The sequence below is a fragment of the Mus caroli genome, unplaced genomic scaffold (genome assembly GCF_978045245.1).
Source record: "Mus caroli unplaced genomic scaffold, Mus_caroli_1 scaffold_14, whole genome shotgun sequence".
NCBI classification, from domain to species: Eukaryota; Metazoa; Chordata; class Mammalia; order Rodentia; family Muridae; genus Mus; species Mus caroli.
In genome coordinates this window covers 84,590,807-84,614,263 of record NW_028227269.1, presented here as the reverse complement: position 1 = coordinate 84,614,263, position 23,457 = coordinate 84,590,807, and the positions used below count along the sequence as shown (strand labels likewise).

The 23,457-nt window shown below is 45.2% G+C and overlaps 1 protein-coding gene across 12 annotated transcripts in view; it reads right to left on the bottom strand.

The window, feature by feature from the left end:
* The window catches only part of Ttll5 (tubulin tyrosine ligase like 5), a 238,267-nt gene that overhangs the window by 6,000 nt on the left and 208,810 nt on the right, over window positions 1-23,457 (bottom strand). For 9 of the 12 annotated variants that reach the window (XR_015045248.1, XM_021178935.3, XM_021178937.3 and 6 more), the window contains one exon: window positions 21,320-21,442. The exons of 1 other annotated variant lie outside the window; for it this stretch is intronic. Coding sequence is in view for 10 of the 11 variants with exons in the window: in XM_021178935.3 (XP_021034594.1) it covers window positions 21,321-21,442 (122 nt within the window). In the remaining variant the exon portion in view is untranslated. Of the gene's footprint in view, window positions 1-2,103; window positions 2,140-21,319; window positions 21,443-23,457 lie in introns of all 12 variants that reach the window. 2 more of the 12 variants (XM_029484762.2, XM_085830562.1) reach the window with 2 other exon arrangements.

Here is a 23,457-nt window from a genome sequence, read left to right as displayed (position 1 = left end):
TCTTTCCTTGGAAGTTTATCCATCCACAGCTTTAACCTCTGTAAGGATGACGCCAAAAGATGCTGCAGGCTATGCCTGTCCCATCATTCACAGGTTGATGCTGCCAGTGGCATACCTCATAGCCCATTAGCACAGCTGATTTCAGAAGCATGGTAAGGGACTAAGGGACATCACAGTCATCAGAAGGGTGCCTGGAAGCAACCCCTCACCCACATTCCTGTAAGCAACCTCTATTAAACTCCTTGGGTCCCCCTCAAAAAAGGACCTGAAAGTAGAGGGGACACAATTTGATAAGGGAAAAGTGGAGGCACAAGGAGGTGTAAGAGCACAGTGGGGAGTGGCTATGACCAAAATAGTGTGCTCATAAAAGAAGCCACAGGAAAGCCAGTAGTATGCACATAGGGCCCCTAGAAGATGATGAGCATTGGTGAAGACAGAGAAATGACTCTTGGGTATTGCTGGCAGAATGCAAAATAGAATTCTCTCTATGAACACTAGCACCAGTCTTAATGGTTCTCAAAAACCTTAAAAATAGAATTATGAGCCGGGTGGTGGTGGCACACGCCTTTAATCCCAGCATTGGGGAGGCAGAGGCAGGCAGATTTCTGAGTTTGAGGCCAGCCTGGTCTACAGAGTGAGTTCCAGGACAGCCAGGACTACACAGAGAAACCCTGTCTCAAAAAAAAAAAAAAAAAAAAAAAAAGAATTACAATATCCAGTTAATTCTACTCAATGTGTATATGCAAAAGAAACACAGAGATTGAATAGATAATTGCATGGCTACGCTCACAACAACACTAAACACAACAGCCAGAAGGTGGTAGCAATTCTAGTGTTCGCTGCTGGATGAACGGACAAGACAAACAGGCCGTGCTCACACGATGGAGTAGTAGTCAGCCTGAAACAGGAAGGACACTCTGATACACGTTACAACCCAGATGAACCCTAAGAACATTATGCTAACTGAAATAACCCAGTCACAAAGGTCACAGAACGCATGCTGCCACTTATGTAAGGCTTCTCATTAGTAAAACCCACAGGGACGGGAAGCAGAATGGGAGGTGTGGTGCACAGGGCTTCACTGCATAGGGACAGGGGGGCAGTGTTGCAAGATGAAAAGCCTCCACATGGACGGTGGTGCCAGCTCCTGACACGAATGTGCTTGACCCCACTGTACGGTGTATTGAACACAGGAAGAGTGGCATATTTATTTGTCTCCAGGCATAACATGAAGTGCTTACTGCTTGTATTATCTTGCTTAAAACCTATACTTGCAAAATAGACTTTAAAAAGTCTGAAGTGGAACACAGGGGACTTCACTGTTTTGTGTGTTCCATGGTCCTTATTTGTTTATGGTTTTGACCCCTTTGGGAGATGTCCCACCTCCTCCCCTGATGATTTTCTGACCAGACTGGAAATAGTAGTTCTATCCTCCCTGGGTCAGTGGTGAGGTGGCCCACTTGACCCAAGTCCACATCCCCTTGACCACAGCAACTGCTTCAGGAGGAGGCTATGATGTGTGAGCCAGGCCCTCAGTGCTGCCCTGAGAGATGCCCCTCTTCTATAGAAAGAACATAACTCCTGTTCTTTTTGGTCCCCAGGCTGGAGTTGCTCACACCACACAGCCCCATGATGTTTCCACACAGAGAAAGCACCAGAGTAGAGACTAGGGAGGTCAGCCTGGCTGACGGAGGGAAGGAAACAGAGGAGGAGAAAATGCATGAGGCCGAGAGGACAGAGACAGAGGACCCCAAGACCCTTAGCTCTAGGAACCCGTGATCATCTGGATGTGAAACACACCCACATGTTTGAACCCTTGATCCCTAGCTGGTGGTGTTGTTATGGAAGGTTCTGGAACCATTTGGAAGTGGGGCATTGCTGAGGACGTGGGTCACATGGTGAAGGGTGGGGTGGCATTTTATAAGCTGGTCCTGCTTCTGTCCCATGCCACACTCTTGCCCGCATGAGCCCCACCCCCTCACCTTCCCCAGCATGCAGGACTGTGCCCTCTTAGCCACAAGCTACACTCTCACCCTCATGAGCCCCACCACACTTTCCCCAGCATGCAGGACTGTGCTCTCTCAGCCACAAGCCAAAACAAACCTTTGTTCCTTTGCACTGCTCCTGCCAGGTAATGGACTGTAGCAATGAGAAAAATGACAGATATAGGCAGTATAAGAACTCAACATTAGCGGGAGGCGCCATCAGTGCCCTCTTCTGAATTCTATTGACACCAGGCATGTGTGTGGTACACATACACAAAGGCAAAATGCTCAAGGACATAATAAAAACATCTAAAAATTGAAAATGTGTGGATGAATTTACAGTTTTGTGTGTAATATATTTTGAACTCATATTCAACAACATGAACTCATAAACAATCTAAGTTTAAAAGCTGTTACAGTAACTACAATCTCATTTCTTCCAATGCTTCTCCTTGTTTGTACATGAGGTACGTGTGTGGGAAGTATCATGTATGTATGCAGGCATGTTCCAATGTGGATATCAGAAGAGGGCATTGTGCCCTACTGCTGTTCATTTGTACTTTTTTTGAGGCAGGTTTCTCATTGAACCTATGTGTGCCGGTTAGGCTGGGATCTTCCTGTCTCTGCCTACCAATGGTGGAGTTATAGGCGTGTGTGGTCATGCTTGGTTTGTATGTTGGTGTCTTAGGGTTTTACTGCTGTGAACAGACACCTGACCAAGGCAAGTCTTATAAAGGACAGCATTTAATTGGGGCTGGCTTACAGGCATGGTGCAGGAGGAGCTGAGAGTTCTACATCTTCATCTGAAAGTTACTAATGGAAAACTGACTTCCAGCTAGCTATGATGAAGGTCTTAAAGTCCACACCCACAGTAACACACAGAGTGCAACAGGGCCACACCCTCTAATAAGTGCCACTCTCTGGGCCAAGCATCTACAGTGGGTACTAAGGGTTCAAACTCAAGTCCTCTTGCTTTCACAGCAAGTGTTCTTATTCTTGGCCCCAGGCCTTTTCTTAAGAAAGAAAAGAGAGAAAGGAAGAAAGAAAAAAAGAAAGAAAAGAAAGAAGGAAAAAAAAGAAGAGAAAAGAAAAGAAAGGAAGGAAGAGAGAGGGGGGTTAGGAAAGGAAGAAAGGAAAGAAAGGGAAGGGAAGGGAAAGGAAAGGAAAGAAGGAAAAGAGGAAGGAAGAAAGGTATTTAAAATATATATATATATATACATACATATACATATATATGTGTGTGTACATATATATATATATATATTATATATATATGCATTAGTACAAACTAACAGTCAAACTAAAATGAAGCAGGGCCTGAGACGGCTTAGTGGGTAGAGGAGCTTGCCAAAGCCAACTCTGATGACCTGAGTTCCATCTTTGGATTCTATATGATGGAAGGAGAAAACTGACTCCCACAAATTGCACAGGAATGTGTGTGTGTGTATACACAAAATAAATAAATGTGATTTAAAGTCAACTGAACAAAGGAGACCCACCATTTAAGCGTCTCTCTCTCCCAGGCTTTGCACTTCCATCTCACAGGTGGGCATCGGCCAGGCTCTAACCCTGGGCCCCACACCCACCCACCCACACACCCCTTTTTCAGGAGCATGACCTGCACTGTGCTTTGCTTTCTGCTATTCTTCATTTTCTATTTAACAACGCATCACAGAAATTATTCCTTATCCACAGAAACATCGACATCAAGAGCACTCCTTAGGGAATCCATATATAAATAGGCAATCTCCAGATCCGGTCTGGTAAGGTCACAGGAGCTCACTCTTTGGTTCTACAGTTCTTTGCAAGTTAAAGTAACATGGCTCCTAGCCCCAGTCTGTCATTTTGTCATCCTGCAACCAGAAGATAACAGGAAACAGCCTCTTCCTCCCTGACAACCAAGGTCACCCAGGAGAGCCCACAGCCAGCCACAGCTTAACAGAGAAGACGCTGATTCTCAGGATGCTCTGAAAGAGAAGGGCATGATGGCCTGTCCCCATATTAGTGTCCCTCAAGATCATTAAAAAAAAAGTTTAACCTTGGTTGGGAACAGTGACTACTCTGCCAAATGGAAAAAGACATGCGATGAAGGATTCATTGCTAACTACACACATGTATTGGTCCGCCTTACATTGCGTAGTTGAGCTCCATTTGCTGGGACTCCATAGAGAGAAACGCACCAAAAAAACTTCACCACTGCTGCTGATTTGTGTTTGCTAGCTCAACTACCGAACTGAATGCTGGTGTATCTGTGAAGTGTTTGCCAGTGGACCGAGCTGCCACTGCTGACCTGTGAACTGAACTGCTCATTTCCTGACAACCGAGATGGGATTTGTAGCTATGCAGGTTCACTTCCCTGTATCCTTTCTGGTCCACTACCTCTGGTGCATGGTGGGCTAGAAGGGAGGTTCAAGGGTTTAAGGACTATCATTACAAGTAGGTTTTGAAAAAAACTAAAGTTACAAGTGGGTTCACTTTGCTCAAGGCTCTGAGATCGAGGTGCTGGTAAGTTTGGCCTCTCCACTCCACGTGCTCCGCTCTGCTCACTGGGTCTCTTCTAAGTGAGCACATGTGGTTGGGGTTTCCTCTTCTAGGGGTCAGAAGGGAAGAGGGTCTGGTGGGACATCTTCCTTTTCACTTAATCACGCAGCTCTTTACAGTTATGCCTCCAAGGGCAGCCACTGAGGATCTTGGGGAAGGGTGAGCTTCTACAGCTAAGATTCAGAAAGGCCCAACCTGACCAAGTGCACACAGACAGACAGACAGTTTGGGGAGAGGTCCACATGGAGGTTTGCCAGCACCCACAAGAGTAAGAGCTTGGAAGCTGAGCTCAGAGTCCCTGGCTGCCAGCTTGACCGCACCTGCGTGAGAAACCTTAACCAAAGATGGCCACTGCATCAGGAAGCCCCAGCCCCAGAAACCATGCGGTAAGAAAGGCTTGTAAAGCCCTAAGTTTGGGGATAACATTTGTTACACAATACCTACCAACAAAGGAAAACTTGTGTAACTGAGTATTTATGCGGAGAATAGTGTGGCTGGAGAGTTCTCTGTGAAGTAGGGCGCAAATACCTCCGCCTTGCAAACTTTACTACAAATAAAACCAGCAACCTATGTGTGTGTGTGTGTGTGTGTGTGTGTTTGCCCTTTGAGGATTAAGACTGTCTGAGGTGTCACTTGATAATAAAAAGCAAAAGCAGAAAGCTAGCAGATGTACGCATTCCTTCGTACTATCTCATCTGGCCTCCACAGCAGCCCTTTGAAAAAGACATGGCAGCTGTTTTAATTCAGGTGCACAGCAAAGTATCTAGCATATAACAGATAAATAAAAATATTTCTAAGTCACAGTGTTTTTTTTTTAAAGACCTATTTATTTATTATATGTAAGTAAACTGTAGCTGTCTTCAGACACCCCAGAAGAGGGCATCACATCTCATTACATGTGGTTGCTGGGATTTGAACTCAGGACCTTCAGAAGAGCAATCAGTGCTCTTAACCATTGAGCCATCTCTCCAGCCCAGTTAGTGTTTCTAACGTCCTATGCCAAACTTAGTCCAGAAAGGCCAGCTGTTTGTGTAGACAACAGGGCTAATATGTGGCAAACAAAGGGGCAGAATACAATTTCTACTCAACTGTCTCACATGTTTTCTATTTGCATTTTTCTTCCTTAAAATTATGATTAAATTTTTTTTTTTTTGTTTTTTGAGACAGGGTTTTTATGTGTAGCCCAGGATGGCGTTGGAATCAGAAATCCTCCTGCCTCTGCCTCCCGAGTGCTGGAATTAAAGGCGTGCCCACCACGCCCAGCTCAGACCTTAGATTATTAGTATCCCCTACATATCTGGTACATTCTCACGGAAAATTCTGGGTAAAATAAATAGTGCAGCCTTAGAATCTCAGTGATGAAGATAGGATTACAAAAGTGAATGGCATTTGTGCTTCCTCTTAGGAGGGTGGAGATGGCCCTCGTCATCTCATGCTCACTTACTAAGCACCCACTACACTCACAGGACGATGTGTGTAATGGATGAATGACATAATCAGAGGAAGCTTGAGGCTGGTGGAAGAGCTGGGTGAGAGCTGGGTTTCTAGAAAGAGAAGCCTCTGTGCAGAGCATCAGGCAAGTAGTCCACAATGGCTGGAAAGAGGGGGTGTGCTGGGCCAGCGGTGAGCAGCAGCAGTAACCTAGCACAGGCTTGTATCCACTTACTCCGGCAGGGCCTTCTGCCTGCTAGGCCAATGCTCGACCATGCATCTATATGGCAAACTGCAGGTTTGGATACAGTGATTCGCTCACTGTGTAGCCCAGGCTGGTTTTGAATTTCTGAATGCTGGGAACACCATCATGCAGGCTCCACAACTTTGTACTGGGTTTGTTGTTAGTTTTGTTTTGAGACAGGGTCTTACTATATTGCCCTGGCTGGCCTAGAATTCTCTGTATGTGTAGATCAGGACAGCCTGAACTCAGACCTGCCAGCCTCTGACTCCCAAGCACTAGGATCAAAGAAATGAGCCACCATATCCTGACCAAGAAATGACTCATTTGTTTGTACTATTAATAATTTATTATCTTATTAATTAGTTAATTTAGGTGTCAGGGGTGTGGAGGTCGAAAGCCAAGGTATCAAGTCAGCTCTCTCCTTCTACCACATGGGTCCAGAGACTGAAGACAGCCTGCACGCTTGGAGACAGGCATCTTTATGTGCTGGGCCAGGCCACCTCCTTTTTCATTTCCACATTTCAGGGTCTCACAGGGCTCGAGAGGTGCTTCCTTGATTAAGAGCACTTGTTGCTCTGGCAGAGAACCCACATGGCAGCTCATAATATCTCTAGTTGCAGGGGATTGGATTCATCCCTAGGATCTCCCCAGATACTAGACATGAATGTGGGCCATATACATACGTGCAGGCAAAATAGTCACAACATGTAAACAAATCTAATCAAATTTTAAACGGGATCTTCTCAGACTGGCCTGGAATTAAGCCACATAGCCCTGAACTCAAAGCAACCCTAGTGGGGAAACAATTGTTCTTAAAAGACCTTTAAAATGTACGTGCATGTAAATTTATTCACATATATGTAAGATCATGTGAGTGCTCCTATGCTTGGAGACCAGAGGTCAGGCTCAGTGTCCTCCTCAGTCAGCAGTTTACCTCGGTTTTCCTTTTGTCTTAAAGCGCACACCTTTAATCCCAGCACTCGGGAGGCAGAGGCAGGCAGATTTCTGAGTTCGAGGCCAGCCTGGTCTACAAAGTGAGTGCCAGGACAGCCAGGGCTACACAGAGAAAAAAAAAGGGTTATCATTTTAATTTGTGTGTGTGTGTGCGCGCGCGCGCGCGCGCGCGCACACACACACACACGTACCCCTGGAGGGCAGAGACATGGGATCTCCCTGGAGCTAGAGTTAAATGTGGCTATCAGTGGTGCTGGGAACAGGCTTGGCTGACTGGCCTCTGAGCTCTATGAATCTGTCTCTGAGTCATTGTACCTGGTTTTTTTTCCTGGCTCTGGAGACTGGAACTCAAGTCCTCATGTTTATATGGCCGGCACGTACTGATTGACCCAGTGCTCCAGCCCTCAGGAAATCATTTTATGCTGGGCATAGTGAAGGGGCACACGTCTTTAATACCAGCACTTGGGAAGCAGTGAATTTCTTTGAGTTTGAGGCCAGTTAGGGTGAGATCCTGTCTCAAAATAGACAACTACTACTAAATAAAGTTATTTTAAGAACACAGAAGAGACTGTGGGTGATAAGATCAATATGGAAAAACACTAGGTGAAAAAAAAAAACAGGACACATCCCAGTTAGGGCATGAGATAGGAATGAAACTGTATGCGACACATGAGAGGGATTTAAAGGACAAATCTAACAACCGAGAACCAACTGGATGGGTACATGGAAGGGAAGGGGCGAAAGAGACTCAGTCACTGGCTTTGTCTCTGAGGAAGATGGCTAGGGAGGGTCTAAGAGAGTCACAAGTTCCCTGTGGGGTGGGTCATGCTTGGGAAGCCTGTGCAGTTAACAGGATGGGTGTCCCAATGTGTTTAGGATATGTGGACCTACACAGAAGAGTGGGCTGAGGGCACTGCGCTGCCCAGGACATGCCCAGTGAGAACAAGGCCTCCCAAACTCTGATGTCTATGCTGACCTGTGATGCCAAGTGTATCAGCTGTGACTAGACGTCTCCATTTGAAACTGTAGTACACGGAGTCAGCTAAAAATGAGGGAGGGGATTCATGGAGAATGAGAAGTCAGCCCTGAAAGAGGATCTCTGTAAGAAGAGACTAGAAGGAGCAGACAGATGAGGGTGTGTGTTTCACATTATCAAACTCAAAACTCAATACCACTGAAGACACTTAAACATGTCTTAATAGCTACCAACGGCAGGGTGCACACACACACACACACACACACACACACACACACACACACACACACACGGGAAATTTGACAAGAAGGGGGGATGGGTATGGGGGAGGAAGAACTGTGAATATGACCAAAATACATTATATACATGTATAAAATTATCAAATAAAAAAATAGCCATTTCTTAAGGCAAAAGGACCTTTGCCTGTCTCTATTTCCCCCTCATAAATTTCCCATGCAGGTCCTCAGCCAGTTGCTCCTTAATTTCTTGTTCAACATATTTTTCAGCAGAAATTTAAATAAGTAACATGAATACTAATTTAGGGTGAATCTACAACTATTCTTTATCTTATAAAATGGTAATTTAAGTTTTTCTTATATGCACTTCTTGTAAGTTAGGGACCTTTGGATTTAGTCATTATATTATTTCCTATGTGTGCCAAATTTTGGGGTGAGCATGTGAGTACTGGGCACTGACTTCACTGGAGCTCTGGGGTAGGCATAATTAATCCCCACAATTAACAGAGCCACATATCCCTAAACCACATGAGAACAATAAACCTGACAGGTGGAGAAAGAGCAGAAGTCTCAGATCCCAGAACTTTTGTTGTTGTTGTTTTGTTTTTTGAGACAGAGTCTGAACACTACAGCTCTGGGCTGGCATATACATACTGTGTAGACCAGATTGACCTCCAAGTCTGAAATTCACCTGCTTCTGTTTCCTGAGCACTGAGATTAAAAGTGCGGCCACCATACCTGGCACTTGCCCCTAATTCTACCTATAATCTGTGTTGGTTTTTAACACTGCTTGCCATGTAGGAAACTTATTTTTCTATTCGTTTTTTTCCTTGATGAGATATGGAAGTCAGAGAGTTAAACTGGATACAGCAAGCGCTTCACCCGAGGACTGTAGACTGGAGAAATGTAACCCTACCTTTCAAAATGTCAGGAGATTATCCAGCATTGTAGGGGTCAAACAGATCTGAGACCCTGCTTTAAAGTCTCTTGGAGGATAGGCTCTTCAGAGCCTTTAGTACGAGCTTTCAGAACTGGCTCCTGAAGGCAGCATTCCTCAGACCAGCTGGAGGTGCAAGCCTGTATAGTTTGAATACACTTTGGAAACATGGTCCCAATTTTACCAGCTAAGAGAGGGTGGGTGACCTGCCCAAGCTCACACAAATGGCAAGCTGAGGTGAGAAGCACTCTTCCCCTTCGAAACCCCTGTCTTCTTTTCAGCACACCACACTCTGGCATGCACCTCGAGTTCTGTGCTAAACCTGTGGAGAGCAGAGCCACATACAGACCCTCAGACACTGGGAGATTCTCTCTTCTGGTAGCAATGACAAAGATCAATGGGGTGATCTCTCTGGGAGCCCTTCAGCTGTCTAGGCTGGGTGGGAGTCAACAGGGAGGGAGGTGGGTGCGGGAGGAGCTCCCGGGATGCTTAGAAGAAAAGTGGATTTATGAGACGCTAAGTCCTGGAGCAGATGTGAAACCGAATACTTCACAGCCCATTCCTGCCCTGCTCTTTCAGGCAGGGAAATGAAAGCGGGGTTAACCTAGTCTTCCTTCATTCGGCACACCAGGTTTTGCTGCTTTCAAGACTCCCATGACCAGGGCACAGGCCTTTTCCTGTTCCTCCCTCCTCCCTACAGAACTAAGGGAGAACCGGCACTGATCAGAGAGGCTGTCTGCCCTTTCCTCCACCTGACAACTTCAGAGTGCGGACACGTGGCAGGCTCCAGACCTCCTCCACAGGGACACAGCGTGTTCCTGCCCTGGGCTACGAGAAAGCTTGTAAATATGATTTAGAGTCCTGAGCGCTCATCTGTGGATAGGGAGAAATCAGAATTAGTTTAATGGCAAGTGCCCTCTTGGAGAGGCCACAAGCAGAGAAAGCATTAGACGAATGGTTAGAGATTCTGTCTTCGTAAGACTCAAGGTTTGTGAAAGAGTGACAGACGAGTTAAGGAAAACTAACATCCTGGCCAGGTGCTGACACTACCAGTAGAGCAGAAACATACAGAGCACATGTGTGTAAGCAAGCATTCATGTATGTGTGTGTATTTTCTCCATCTATCACAGCTGCATGTGCCTCGGAACTCATGTGTTAGAACAGATGCTCACTGATAGGAACCAAGCTGACAGAAGCTCATGGCTTCTTTGGTTAACGTGGAAATGCAGAGTTCCCTAAAGACATGGGTTTAAGGTCAGAATCCCTGGGGGAGTCAGCAGCAGGCCACCACTTTTTCAGACCAGGCATGATTGCAGAGGGTTAGCCAAGAAAATGTCTGGTGCTCCACAGAAGAAAAGTACCAGGAACACCCTGGCCAGCACTGGGTCCCTCCAGGTATCTCTAAGGGTCATTCTTCAAAGACCAAAGCACTTGTTCAGCCACACTGTCTCTGTGACCAGGCAGCGGGCTGTGTGGAGGGAGGGCTGGCTGGGAGCAGCAGGGGAGGATTAGCGAGGGCAGGGAACAAGTGCGGGCCAGCCAGCCCCATTCTCAGCTGCTCCCTCACGGATTTGGAGCATGAGGTGAAGCTTAAGGCCCTGAAACTGTAGTCAAGGTCCCCTGAGCTCTGGGTGGACTAAAGCCATACAAGTCCCCTGAAGCCTGTCACCTTTCCAAACAGGGACATGCAAGTGAGGCCAGGCAGGCCTAGTAACAGCTGCCATGTACCACACAGTAGATTGCTTGGCAATGGGGAACCACTGTGGGCATCACCGGCCCCAAGCCCTTCCTGTAACATCTCACCGCACACCTAAAATAAAGTGGACAAATACTGCTGGATAAACCAGCATTGTGTTTCACGAACAGGACACTAAATAGGTATTTTCAAACCTTTACATTTCTATTGGAAATTGTTTTTTAGATTTATTTTTTAAGGGCTGGAGAGATGACTCAGTGGTTAGCACTGACTGCTCTTCCAGAGGTCATGAGTTCAATTCCCAGCAACCACATGGTGGCTCACAACCATCTGTAATAAGATCTGACGCCCTCTTCTGGTATGCAGGCATATAAAAAAAGATAGGCTTATAAAAATTAAAGATACAATTTTATTTCTTTTAATTATGTATAAATGTGCCGGTGCCCAAGTTGGCCAGAGGCATCAGATCCCCAAGGAGCCAGAGTTACAGATTCTCTAACGGAGGCGTTTGAAACTGTCCTCTGGAAGAGCAGGACATGCTCGTGACCTCTAAGCCATAGCCCCAGCTCGAAAGACGCTTTTGTTATAGAGGGGGGGGGGTGGGGGTGGTAAGGGGAGGAAGAAGTAATAATTTTACTGCTGACACCAAAGCCTTTTGTTCTGTTTTAAAAGAATGTAGGTCAGGCGGGCCTGGAATTTACTATGAAGCTCAGGTTGGTCTCAAACTCATGGCAATCCTCCTGTCTTATACTCCCAAGTGCTGGGATGATAGGTGTGAGTCACACCCAGTTTGCTCTCTTCTTAATTTTTAAAATGTTAAATTTTGATAGATGTCACCGTCTCATCTTCTTTGCATTTTGTTTTGTTTGTTTCAGGACAGGCCTCTCTCAGGTTGTCCAAGATGACTTCAACCTCAAAGCAGTGAAGGATGACCTCCAATTCCCTGTTTCTCTGCTGGAGTTTACAGGTATATGCTACCATTTCTGGATATATGTCACATCTGAATAAAATCTATCCACTTAAGATTGTGTACTTTAAGAATTTTTATTACACAAAGTTGTGTGACTACCACACAAAAATGGAATCTCAGGAAGTTTTCATTATTCCAGAAAGTCACCACCATTCTCCCTCCACCAACCAGCCCAGGGCAACCACTAGTATTTTTAGTCTCTGTGGAATTATCTGTTCTGCATGTTTTATTTGAGTTAGTGTCTATGTAGACCAGGGTATCCTCTTGCTGGAGCTCTCAAGCGTTAAGATAATGGGCAAGTGTCACCACATTCAGCCTGTACATTTTACATCACTAGAGTCGTGACACATGGCTTTACTCCATGCTTTCATAGTTATGTGTGTACTATCTTTCATGCTTTACCACCTGGTAGACATCAGTTTGCTTTCACATATTTCTTCTTCTGAGTAACGCTACCATACATCCACGCACTCAAATAAACTATCACTTATGGGGTGGCTGGGTTAATTGGTAACTACATATTTAACTCTGGGGGACTGCTAACTCTTTCCAAAGCAGCAACACCACTTTACAGTCTCATCAGCAGTGTGTAAAGATCCCAATTTCTCTCTGTCTTCACCCACACTTGTTATTACCTAGCTCTGATTATAGCCACCCTCCTGGGGATGAAGTGGCTTTGGTCTGCATTCTCCTAACGACACATCTCTTCTAGGTGGTTATTGGCCACTTGCACATGTTCTTTAGAGGGATGTCTTTGAAACCCTCAGTTCACTTCTAAAATTGCCTGTCCTTTTATTATTGAGTTGTGTTGAATTTCAGCCTCACCACTGTTTGCATGGCTTGGACTCCCCCCACCCCCATTTTTCTCAGATACAAAAGCGAGGTAGTAAACACCCACTTTTCTGTAGCATTCCCATGTAACACAGCGTCTGTACTCACTGTGGAAACTTTAACGGATTACACAGAGCATACAACTTACCATGCTGACCATCTAAATCATAGTTCAGCCTGATAAGCATCCCAGCCGCATTTTGTGAGACTAACCTGTGCTCACTATACACTAACTCTCCACTCTCTTCTTCTCTAGTCCTCGGGGGCCACAGTCTACACTTGTTTATGCAACGGGAGCTAGCCTAACTGCTGTGTAGTGGGCAGAGTCACTTCCCGAGAGCAGTAGGGAGGTCTTCTCACATATACCAGCCATCTGGAGTCTTTCTTTGGGAGAAATGTCTGTCCAAGTTCTCTGTCCATTTTTAAACTGGGTTGATCTACCCTGAAGATGAATATGCTTATGTTTATTAGATAGAGGAGAAAACTGAGGTTCAAAGAAGTTAATGGACGGGCTAAATTGCCACCTGGCTGGCCTAACTTCAGAATCGTGCCATTTCTATCTTGTATTTTGAATTCTTTGAGAATGTAGACACAGTTCCTGACAGTGTCGGCAATAATGATAACAATGCCTCATGGGGCTGAATTTAAGGAAAAGGGAAAAAGGTAAAGGCCAGGAGAGCGCTGGTTCTGTCCTGAGTCCACTACAACAGAAATACAAAGTGCATTGCTCTATTTTTGCTTGCTGCTACATTTGACTTGATACTAAACACTAGTCACAGCCCTGACGCAAAGAGCAGCCTCCAGCATATGTCGTATATAATCTGAAAAGTCATACAAAGTTCAAAATTTATTATTATTATTATTATTACTACTACTACTACTACTGTTTTTGTTTTGTTGAGACAGGGTTTCTCTGAAGCCTTGGCTACCCTGGAACTCACTCTGTAGACCAGGCTGGCCTCAAACTCAGAAATCTGCCTGCCTCTGCCTCCCAAGTGCTGGGATTAAAGCCATGTACTACCACTGCCTGGCATAAAGTTCAAAAATTTAAAAAAGTGTGTGTGTATATACATATGTACATATATTTACATATATATGTATACATACATGTATGTACATACGCACACACACACACACACACACACACTCCTTTCATGTTCAGAAGAAAATCTCATCTTAGTAAAGTGATAAAACCTTGAAAGGGATCTAAGGGGTGTAGAAGAAAAAAACACATTGAAGGACAATGTCTCTCAAACAGACTGGGTCTCACTGTGACTTTGCTTCCCTACAGTAAGATCCTTGTTGTGTGTGGCCTGCAGTCAAGGTCCTCATAGCATCAGAACAAGGAGTTTCGTAGTGAGGTCAGGAAAGTAGGTCAGAGGTCATTATCTAGAGTAGTCATCAGAGGTTATTTTATATGAAATAGTTTTATAGTGCTACAAGAGATGGCAGATCTAATTTTGAAGATTGTTTAATAATGAAATGTATTATTTATGAACTTTCATAACATTTTTGTCTTCTGAGATTATTCAATTCACTTCAAGACCAAAAAATAAAATTATTTTCCACAAGAAAATTTATGTATGTGGTTATATGTTATTTATTTCAGATCTCATATTTCAAGGCAATGAAGCACTTTGGGTGATCTCTTGAATCCCTGATACTGGGAGTCAAATTCTACCTTCAGTTTCTGGTCTTACTGAAGATACAAAGAACCGAGCACTGACAAGAGATGACAAAATACAGAGAGCTGTTAAACTTGATAAGAAACTGTTAGGTCTCAAGGGACCGAAAGCTGACAAGATAAATGCACTTTTACACAGAAGGCTTACTGGAAAAAGCCCTCAGGGTCCCTCAGGGTGGGAAGGGTTTACAAACGTACACAGACATCCAAACCTTAGCAAAATAAACCAAGGAAGAAGTACAGCATCCACCCATTCATGTCCTCAGGAGGATCGCTCTAACTTCTGCTATGCTGATACCGTGCTGGGATTTCAGACTGGACCTGATTCCTACCTTCCAGAGACTTGAAAGGCCACATCAAGTAACTCGTGAGGACCTGAAGGCCGAGTGCAGGGGCAGCAATCAGAGCTCCGCCAGAGCAGAGCCAGAAACACCAAGTCAGATCAGGGGTGGGAACAGGACAGGGTTGGGCAGGAGGGAAGTTGCTCAGGCCAGACATGGAGAGAGATGGAGGGGAGGAGGAAGGAAGGGAGAGGAGGGAAGAGGACAGGAGAGAGAGAGAGAGAGAGAGAGAGAGAGAGAGAGAGAGAGAGAGAGAGAGAGAGATATGTAAATACGGAACCAGAGCACAAAGGCTGTAGGATGTGGAGCCAGCACTCGTGCTGCCTGCTGCCCAAGCACATGGTGCATCATCTTCATGCAGAGAGGAGAGCTGGGTATCTGAGCCCCCACATAAGTGCACAACTAGCCCTGAGAGAAGCTATATTTAGGGTGGTCCAAGAAACATGCAGTCTATGCTGTCCTCTGGGCAGTCATTGTCCTACCCATGGACTGTAAAGGCTCACTACTGGCCTTGTCCTGTCATGGTGCCATCTTTACCGACATGCACCATAATATTTTTCCTGTATGTACATCACGTCAGAAAGCTGCCAAATGAAACACATTTCTGGGCTAGTTGGCTAGGAGTAGTATTACTTCATTCAGTGAACTCTACATAAAGCATGCTAAATAGTTACTTTGGAATAAGATGTTGGAAAATCATGATTTCCACCCTCCTGCAGTTTTTTTTATTTTTGGGGGGTGGGGTGGAGGCAGTGCTGGGAAAGTGAACCCCAGAGCCTCACGCAGGGTCAGGCTCTGCTGCTGGTGCTCTTTCCTGGGGACAGAATTCAGAGTTGTACATTTCCTTTCTGCTCTGGATGACACAGCACTCAGGACTAAGTTTTACTTCAACTATAGTTTATCTGACTTCTCATTAAAAAAAAAAAAAGAATTTTCTCATGTCTTGACTTGGGTTTCCCTTCATATTTCATGCTTTTTATTTTATTAATATTTTGCATTATGTTTTGGGACTTCATGTAGAGGTGAGGTTTATGTTTTATCTGCTTAGTTTTAGTCTCATCTGAAAGAAGCTGCCAAGCTATGTGTCTTTAAAGTGGCATCTCTGACTGTTTAACCTCATGTTACACTAACACAGCCAGGTATGCGACTGGAACTCTGTTGTCACTGGGGAGAGAGCTCTCTGGCCACCAGTGCGCACCTGCTGAGGAATGAACGAGAAGAGTTCTAATTGTGTATTTTTTTAAGAGTGGATGCAAAATGGTGCTTAATGCCAGGTGGGCCAGGAGTGCCCCAGTGCCGATATCCTGCACACTGTACTTGGTAATAACATTTGTAGTTTTTAATCAGATATTATAATATGGAATTTTTAGAAAGCTGTTCTTAGAAATAAGACTCTTCTCAACCTTTATATTGTACCTGTTTGCCTTTCTTATTGCTATGTATATGTGCACATATTTACCCTTCCTTATGTAGAGGGTCTGAGAAGTCAGAGGCCTGTGTCTGGAGTTGACAGATGCTGAGTCAGAGGAATGGGCTAACAGAGCCCTGCTGCACTGCTCAGACAGGTAGCCATTTTCATGAATCTGGTTCCTAAGAAGGCTGTTCCTTCTCCATGTTTATATATAGTAACTTACCTTCTTAGAGGCACAGTGGGGGCTTTTCCCTTTTTGTCTATATGCTGTGTGTATGTATAAGATGTATGTGTACTCATGTGTGTTAACTGCATCTTGTAGTCACTTGAAAAAGATTCTCTTTGTTGTGGGCTAATGCATACACCAGGCATGTTAGCTCCCTGAGCTTCTTGAGTGTTCCCTGTCTCTACCTCCCACCTTGCTGTAGAATCACTGTGATTACAGCCATGCACTCTTATGCCTGGCTTTATGTGTTATGTGGGTTCTGGGGATTGGAATTCAGGCCTCATGCTGCCACAGAAAGCACTTGACCCACTGGGCCACTTCCCTAGATCTTGGGGTATCTCTCTTCTTAATGACTAAAATTCTACTGTGGACAACTCTGACCCTATGCATAAAGAAGAAATAATTATTTGCATACATGCATAGTAGAAAGAAGGATGAACAGATATAAAACAAAGAACCAGAGGAGAACCTTCTAAGAGCAGCAGTTTTGAAATTTTCATATTATGATACCTGGTTAAAAACTATGAATAGTTCATTAGCCAATACAGCTTTGAGTTCAATTATGAAAACTTATCAACATTTAAAATATCTACATTTAGGCTTATCATCTATCTGCATTTTCATGGCAAATTACAAGTGAATAGGAAGTGGGGAGGGGGACAAAAAACCTCAAATATTTCAGTACAGAAATTAAAAAAAAGCAAACCTTGTACTCAATAACAAGAGACTGATAAATAAAAGAATCACAGAGACTTATCGCCAGCTAACTTTTCTCGCCACCCGAGAAAAGCTGGCTTTCCTACTAACATCTCTATTTTGTGGTAGGCTTAGAGGCTGTGTTTTACTGGTGTAGCTAAAGGGATAGTTTGTCCATTCAAGCTGCTCCTCTCTGGTTATCAGTGGGTCAGGTTAAGAGCCGAGGGCCCTTGCTATGTACTAGAATACTCACACTCAGAAGGTGGGAAACACAAGTCTAAGTGATGATTGCTTTAGTCTAACTAGTGATGCTTTTTACCCCGAGGACTGGAGAGAACCTGAGTCTTTTCTTTATAACCTAACTGGAAAGGCTAAAGGATAAATATAAATATCAACCCCAATCATGTCAACAGGGCAATCTACTCCATCATTCCCCAAGCCCTGCAGTTAAACACCTACACTCCTGGAACCCAGTTCCAGCTCTGCACATCAGGTAAGCACAACTGTAAAGGTTGCTTTTTCCAAAGACAGGCATGGCTTAACATGCCATTTTCTTCTGTAGAACTTTTAGGAACAATTATGTCCTAAGGACACAAGGTTGGTAAAGCAGAGGTATGTGGTCATAACAAGCATCCCATTGAGACTGGTAGCACGGTATGTGGGTTCACTGGCTGCAAGCCTGGAGACTGGATTGCTAACAGGGAGTGATCTGCAGAAAGACTCACAGGGAAAGGCCACTGTTCACTGGTAACTTGCCCAGTTCAGGGATACGAGAATGAGCTGATGAGCTGGATCTTCTCCCACCCAAACCAAATGGTGGTTACACAGACCACACAGCAGTGCTACAAAATGCAACGGTAGGTACAAGGCTAATGATACAGGGTGCCGGGCATTTTTTTTTTTTTCCATGAGCAGTGTGTGCTTTAGTAATACAGCCTGAGACTGAGGCCATCAACTCCCTCGTCTCTTTAACAAGGTAGTAATTGTTAACAGTTGACGAAGCATCACTCTTCTCTTGGGACCTGGCCAGCACTGCAAGAGACAGTATCAATTTTCAGATGTTATCTTTCTCAGTAGCTTATTTCTTAATCCATTTCAGAAATTGAGTTCCTTGGCTTTCTTTCAAGCAAGCCAATCCCCTTTGGGCGGGCTCTTACATGTCCCCTCCCATCTTCCCTAAATTGAAAGCCAGGTGGCCTCTCTAACTTCCAATAGGGGGTTCAGCTAGACTTTCCTTATGTAGAAAGAGCTACTAACTGTAACATGAGCAGCCTCCGGATAGGGATGCATGGCTGGCTGCCAGGCCAGTTGGCTGGCTAGTAGAGGCTGCATCCAGATCAGGCTAGTTATGTACACTGCTTCAGTACCACTGTGTGATGAGCCTTATCATGGAGTGTTAAGACAGCAGCACAGGTATAGAGCTGGGTAATAGGAACCCAAGGAATAATTTCTGTCAATTTCTGCTGCTGCAAACTAATGACATTCTTCCTACTGAGTGTTCATGTTGGTCATGGTATGGAGATGTCAGCGTGGCTATATGAGGAAGATGGAGCATCATGGGAGGAGGAAGCAGGTTATATGTACACATCCCAGAGAGGGGTGTAACAGCGTACAACACAACCACTGGTCAGAAAAACCACCACCACCACCACCACCACCACCACCACCACCACCACCACCACTGCTCCTCAGTCTGCAGACAGGCAGTGGTGAGAGCAAAGTCTAGGCAGGCACTTTCACTGGTGTCCTGGGCAAAGAGAAGGCTTATCAAGGACATGGTTTATCTATTCTGAATAATTTCCAGTGGGCTTTGGAACTCTGAGGTACTCACTAGATACTTAGAAATAACTGGGATGTGGTTTAGAAATAACTGGGCAGGAGAAACAGTTTGGATTGCTGTGGTAGAGTTTGATAAAGAGGGCTGTTAGGGATCTGAACTTGGGACTGGCTGGTTTGCATATAAAAGGCATGTTCTGGGACAAGTTGGAGTTATATTTAGGACTGATGGAGGTGATCTCTTTCCTAGTCTGTAGGCACCCCAAATACCAGAACACTGAGAATAAAGAAAATACAGTTAATATAATATATATACTTATATTGGTAAAAATAGACTCTAAGAAGACAAATAACAGCAATGTCTCTGTCTGATTATAACTGTGCCTAGGGCAGCCAGGGGGAGGGGGTCTTAGATGGGCTTCTGCTCCTGATACCCTCTGCACAAACTCCTTGAAGAGGACGGCTGGTATTTTCTCAGCATTATATAAGTATTTTGCAAACACAGTGCATCTTCTTTAGTCCATCATGTCTGTCTCTCCAACCTGCTTACATAAGGCACCTGGGTCTGTTGCAGCAGGTAGAGATCTCTGCTTGCTACCAGTTCACAAATTTGATGCTGGAACGGGCCTCCTCACCACGTGAACTACTTCTCTGTTCAAGGAAGGCAGCCCCCTGCAGAGGGTGGCATGAACCAAAGTGATAGTTTCTGCAGACACCAGGCTGGTGGGCCTGCTTGGCAATGCTTTCCCATAGCTGTACTGCTCACGGGAGGCTGGTTCTGAGACCATGCCTGACTCTGGACCCATGTCCATGCACCCTTGGCATGTCTCCCCAGAAGATGGCAAGCTAAAGCTCAGCAGGACTGTGTTTTTCCAGAATTTCAGGTGAAGAGATGAGCTTTCTCAGGGCTGTGTTGCTGACAGACCTACATTGCCAAGGACTGCTTCGGAGAGGACTGCAGGGGATACCAGAAGAGGCTCGAGGAAAGCGATACACCACCACAGGTCCAAGTCTCACAGACCTGGAAACGGAGGGCGCCAGTACGCCTTGGCAGGCCATCAGTTTGGTTTGGAGCAGGCTGTCACATTCACCCTTCTGGATGCCAGTACACTAAGGGACATCTCGACCTTTTTGCTCAGTTCTCTAACCATTACAAGTTGTTCATCACAGGACAACATGCTTTGTGTCAGCAGTAGAATGCCACTGGCTGAGTGGCACCAGAATTTTGGGTGTTTTCTATTTCTCTGGTACATTTTGGTAGATGACCAAGCCATGGATTTGGTGTTCCTGTCTCTCCTCTCATTCCTTTCTGGAGAGAGTTTAAATGGGCTGGGGAAAGATATTTGAAGCTTTCTGATCCAATGTAAATGAACCCTGTGGTGGGTAAATAACTTTCCTTTCTCCTTTGCTCTCCTGGGGTATTTTAATGAATAATGCTTCTCAAAGAAGTTTATAAATAGTCCCCCAGAGGTAAGAAGAATATTAAGCTCATAGGAGGTGTGCCATTAATGCTGAGTATGTGGGACTGAGCGAGGAAGAAAGGAATAATGACAGTCTCGAGGTTTCAGAGACGTTTCTGGTAAGTTTTGAAGGCGACAGCTGGGACGTAACACTCAGAGCAACACCAGTGAAGTGCGGACAGTCTCACCAGACCCAGGCCAGCCAGCCATCCCTAATCGCACTGGCTCCCACAGGTGGCAGAGGATGGGATCTAGCTTGTTTTGTGGCCAATTAACAGCTGTGTGCTCATTAAAACCTTGTAACAAATAAAACCTTATAACAATTGTGCTCTCAACGTCACCAAATTATCAATGTCACCAAAGCCTTTCCAAAATATTTTTTGTTCCCTTTCCACCTCAGTAACTCAAAGCCCTACCCCTAGTCTATAAGTCTGTCCTGATAATAAATAGCCGGCCTCCTTTGAGATAACTGGATCTTAACAGCATCTCCTTTCCCCACACACCCTGTTATACTTACCTGTGAACCCTGGTTATGGCTTTAATATTTTTGAATTGTTCCAGAGACCCCATATGTTTAAACAAAAGCCTCTAATAACAGCAGAGAATGTTCTTACTGCTACAGCGCCACCTTCTGGGAGGCCAGTACAGTACAGAAGCTAGCTAGGCATAGCTCAACTTTGACCCAGGTTTGAAGTAGTCCCTCTTTCCTGTGTTTTATAAAGTCCCTACTTGACTGTCTTTTTTTCTTTGTTGGTGCTAGGGATCTGACATAGGGCTTCGTGTGTGCTAAGCATGTGTTGTGCCACTGAGCTAGGCCCAGACCCTGTACTGCATTGCTTTTCTTCATAGCTAAGTCCCTTGCTGTGAGTGGCACAAAGTCAGAAGGTGATAAGGACAAAACCATGCTCTTATTCTTACTATTACCTTAAATTGTCCCTGACTTCACCGACTTTGATTTTCTCTGTCCTATAACTGTAGCAAGGGCTCCAGACTGTGTGGGTAAGGGTTTGGATCTTGCGAAAATAACTTGGGGAGCTTCCAAAGATCCTGAAAAAAATGAAGAAAAAAAAAACCCACTTAACATTTTATTTGATCTTGGCCCAAAGGACAAGAGGTAAACTCCCACACTGGGTTAAGGGGACCACTGTTCTCAGATGCTGTCACCCGGCCTCCTACCAACACGAACTCCACTGTCTTTTTTCTGTTTCCTAGGGGCAAAGCCCCTCAAATCTTACCCCACGGCCCTGCAGAGAGGAATGTTTGGGAAGCTTTAACAATGGGAGTAGAAGGTAAAGCCGAAGGCAAGGGGGAAATGGAAAGGAAAAGAAGAAAGGAGAGCATTGGACACTAGGGCTGCTGCCCCAGGAACATTGCTTATTTTACTCTTAACTTCTTATGTTCAGACCCACCAAAGAGTGCCAGCAACTACATAACGCATGATGAAAATAACAATCCGATAATGAAAACAGGTCATTCCAGAAAAATAAGTCATATGGAAGCTAAAGTGACTTCTAGGCCCTGAGGGTGTAAGCCCTGCTGGATTTACTTTATATAAAAGGAAGTTCGTTTCTCTTGTCTCAAGACACAGGGGAGTGGTTGGGCACAGTCACCCTGGGGTGCTTTTGTGCTGTCCCCATGAAAGAGCACAGAGCTACTGCACATTCACTAGGGCTAGAGACAGAAGCATTTAACAGGACATGGCTTCCTTCTTCCTGTCACACCAGTCACTGATTTTCAAGCCCCAACTATAACTACAGACCAAATAGAACTTAAGAGTAAGGGTGTGGGGCAAGAAGAGGCTGTAGTCCAGGACAGCATGCTTTTCAAAAAACGGTAAGGGCAGAGGACTGAGGATGGAGGGTGTGGCTGCAGAGTCCTACGGCAATGGTGGCTGACCTCAGCTTGCCTTCTTTGCTGTTTTAGTTCACTAAACGCACTCCAGAGCCCAAGAAGGAGTGCTGTGGTTATAAAGAAGGCAGCCAATGAGTTTGGCTTCCAGCCAAGGGCCCTCACTCCAGTCTCCTTCTCAGGTTTCCAAACCTGCTGACTCTTTCCCTTCCTTTCATTGCAAACTTGGATATAAGGCCAGAGGTAGGGAAGTCAAGGCAGATAACACCCAGGCAGCATTACTTCCAGGCACTCTGTAGGAGAGCTGCTATCTCACCTAATGGGCAGAGTAGGAAGAATGCAATTAGCCCACCATCAGCAGTAAAGGGCTCAGCTGTTTTACAACTCAGGGAGAGGGGTTAGCCACTACCTTGTTACCTGCAAAGTCACAGAGCTTAAAGTAGGGTTAACAGATAAAAGAGAAGGGTTAAGGGCCAGGAAACGGTCATGAGCTATATTTATGGCCATGTTACTGTACAAGACAGGGGCTAAAGGTATTTGGAAGACAGCTGAGGAAAGCCCTATGGCATTACTGTGTTCTCTCAGTTGCCCTTCTTCCCTCCCCAAGCCCCGCCTTCTTGGGCTTAAGTAGCCCCCTCTCCTTCGCACAGAACATCCTTCTGAAACATTAGAACAGCGTTTACATCTAACTGCTGCAAAAATCACAAACTGCACGGCTGACACACTGCCATGCAGGGCAGTTTTTCGCTAGCAGCTGCCAATGCCACGTGTGCTGGGAACTCAGTGTCATCTCTTACTAGTTCCTGCACTTCAGCATCTCTTTAGCATCAAGAATAACAGCAAAGTCATAGACAACAAATGCAACAGCAGGCAGAGCTGGAGGCAGAGGGTGCCACAAAGCCTGAGGGTGCTGGGTGAGCAAGGCTTCTACCTAAGGCGGATGCAGGGAAACAGCTGCTGGAGAAAACAACTGCTTGAGCTGTGGTTTCTGCTGCTACCAAACACAGTATGACGTTGACAAGATCTTCTACTACTACTGTCATCAAGGGCCATGGAGCTGCTACAATCACGGCCCAGTTGATTGATCCTTCACAGGTCTAATTCCCTCAGCCAGACAGCAGAGTTCAGCTCCACATGGTTCAATGAGACATGCATAGGAGGTAGTTGGGGTTCCTAGGCCTTGCACACATCTCTAGCTTAAGGCATGTGGAGAG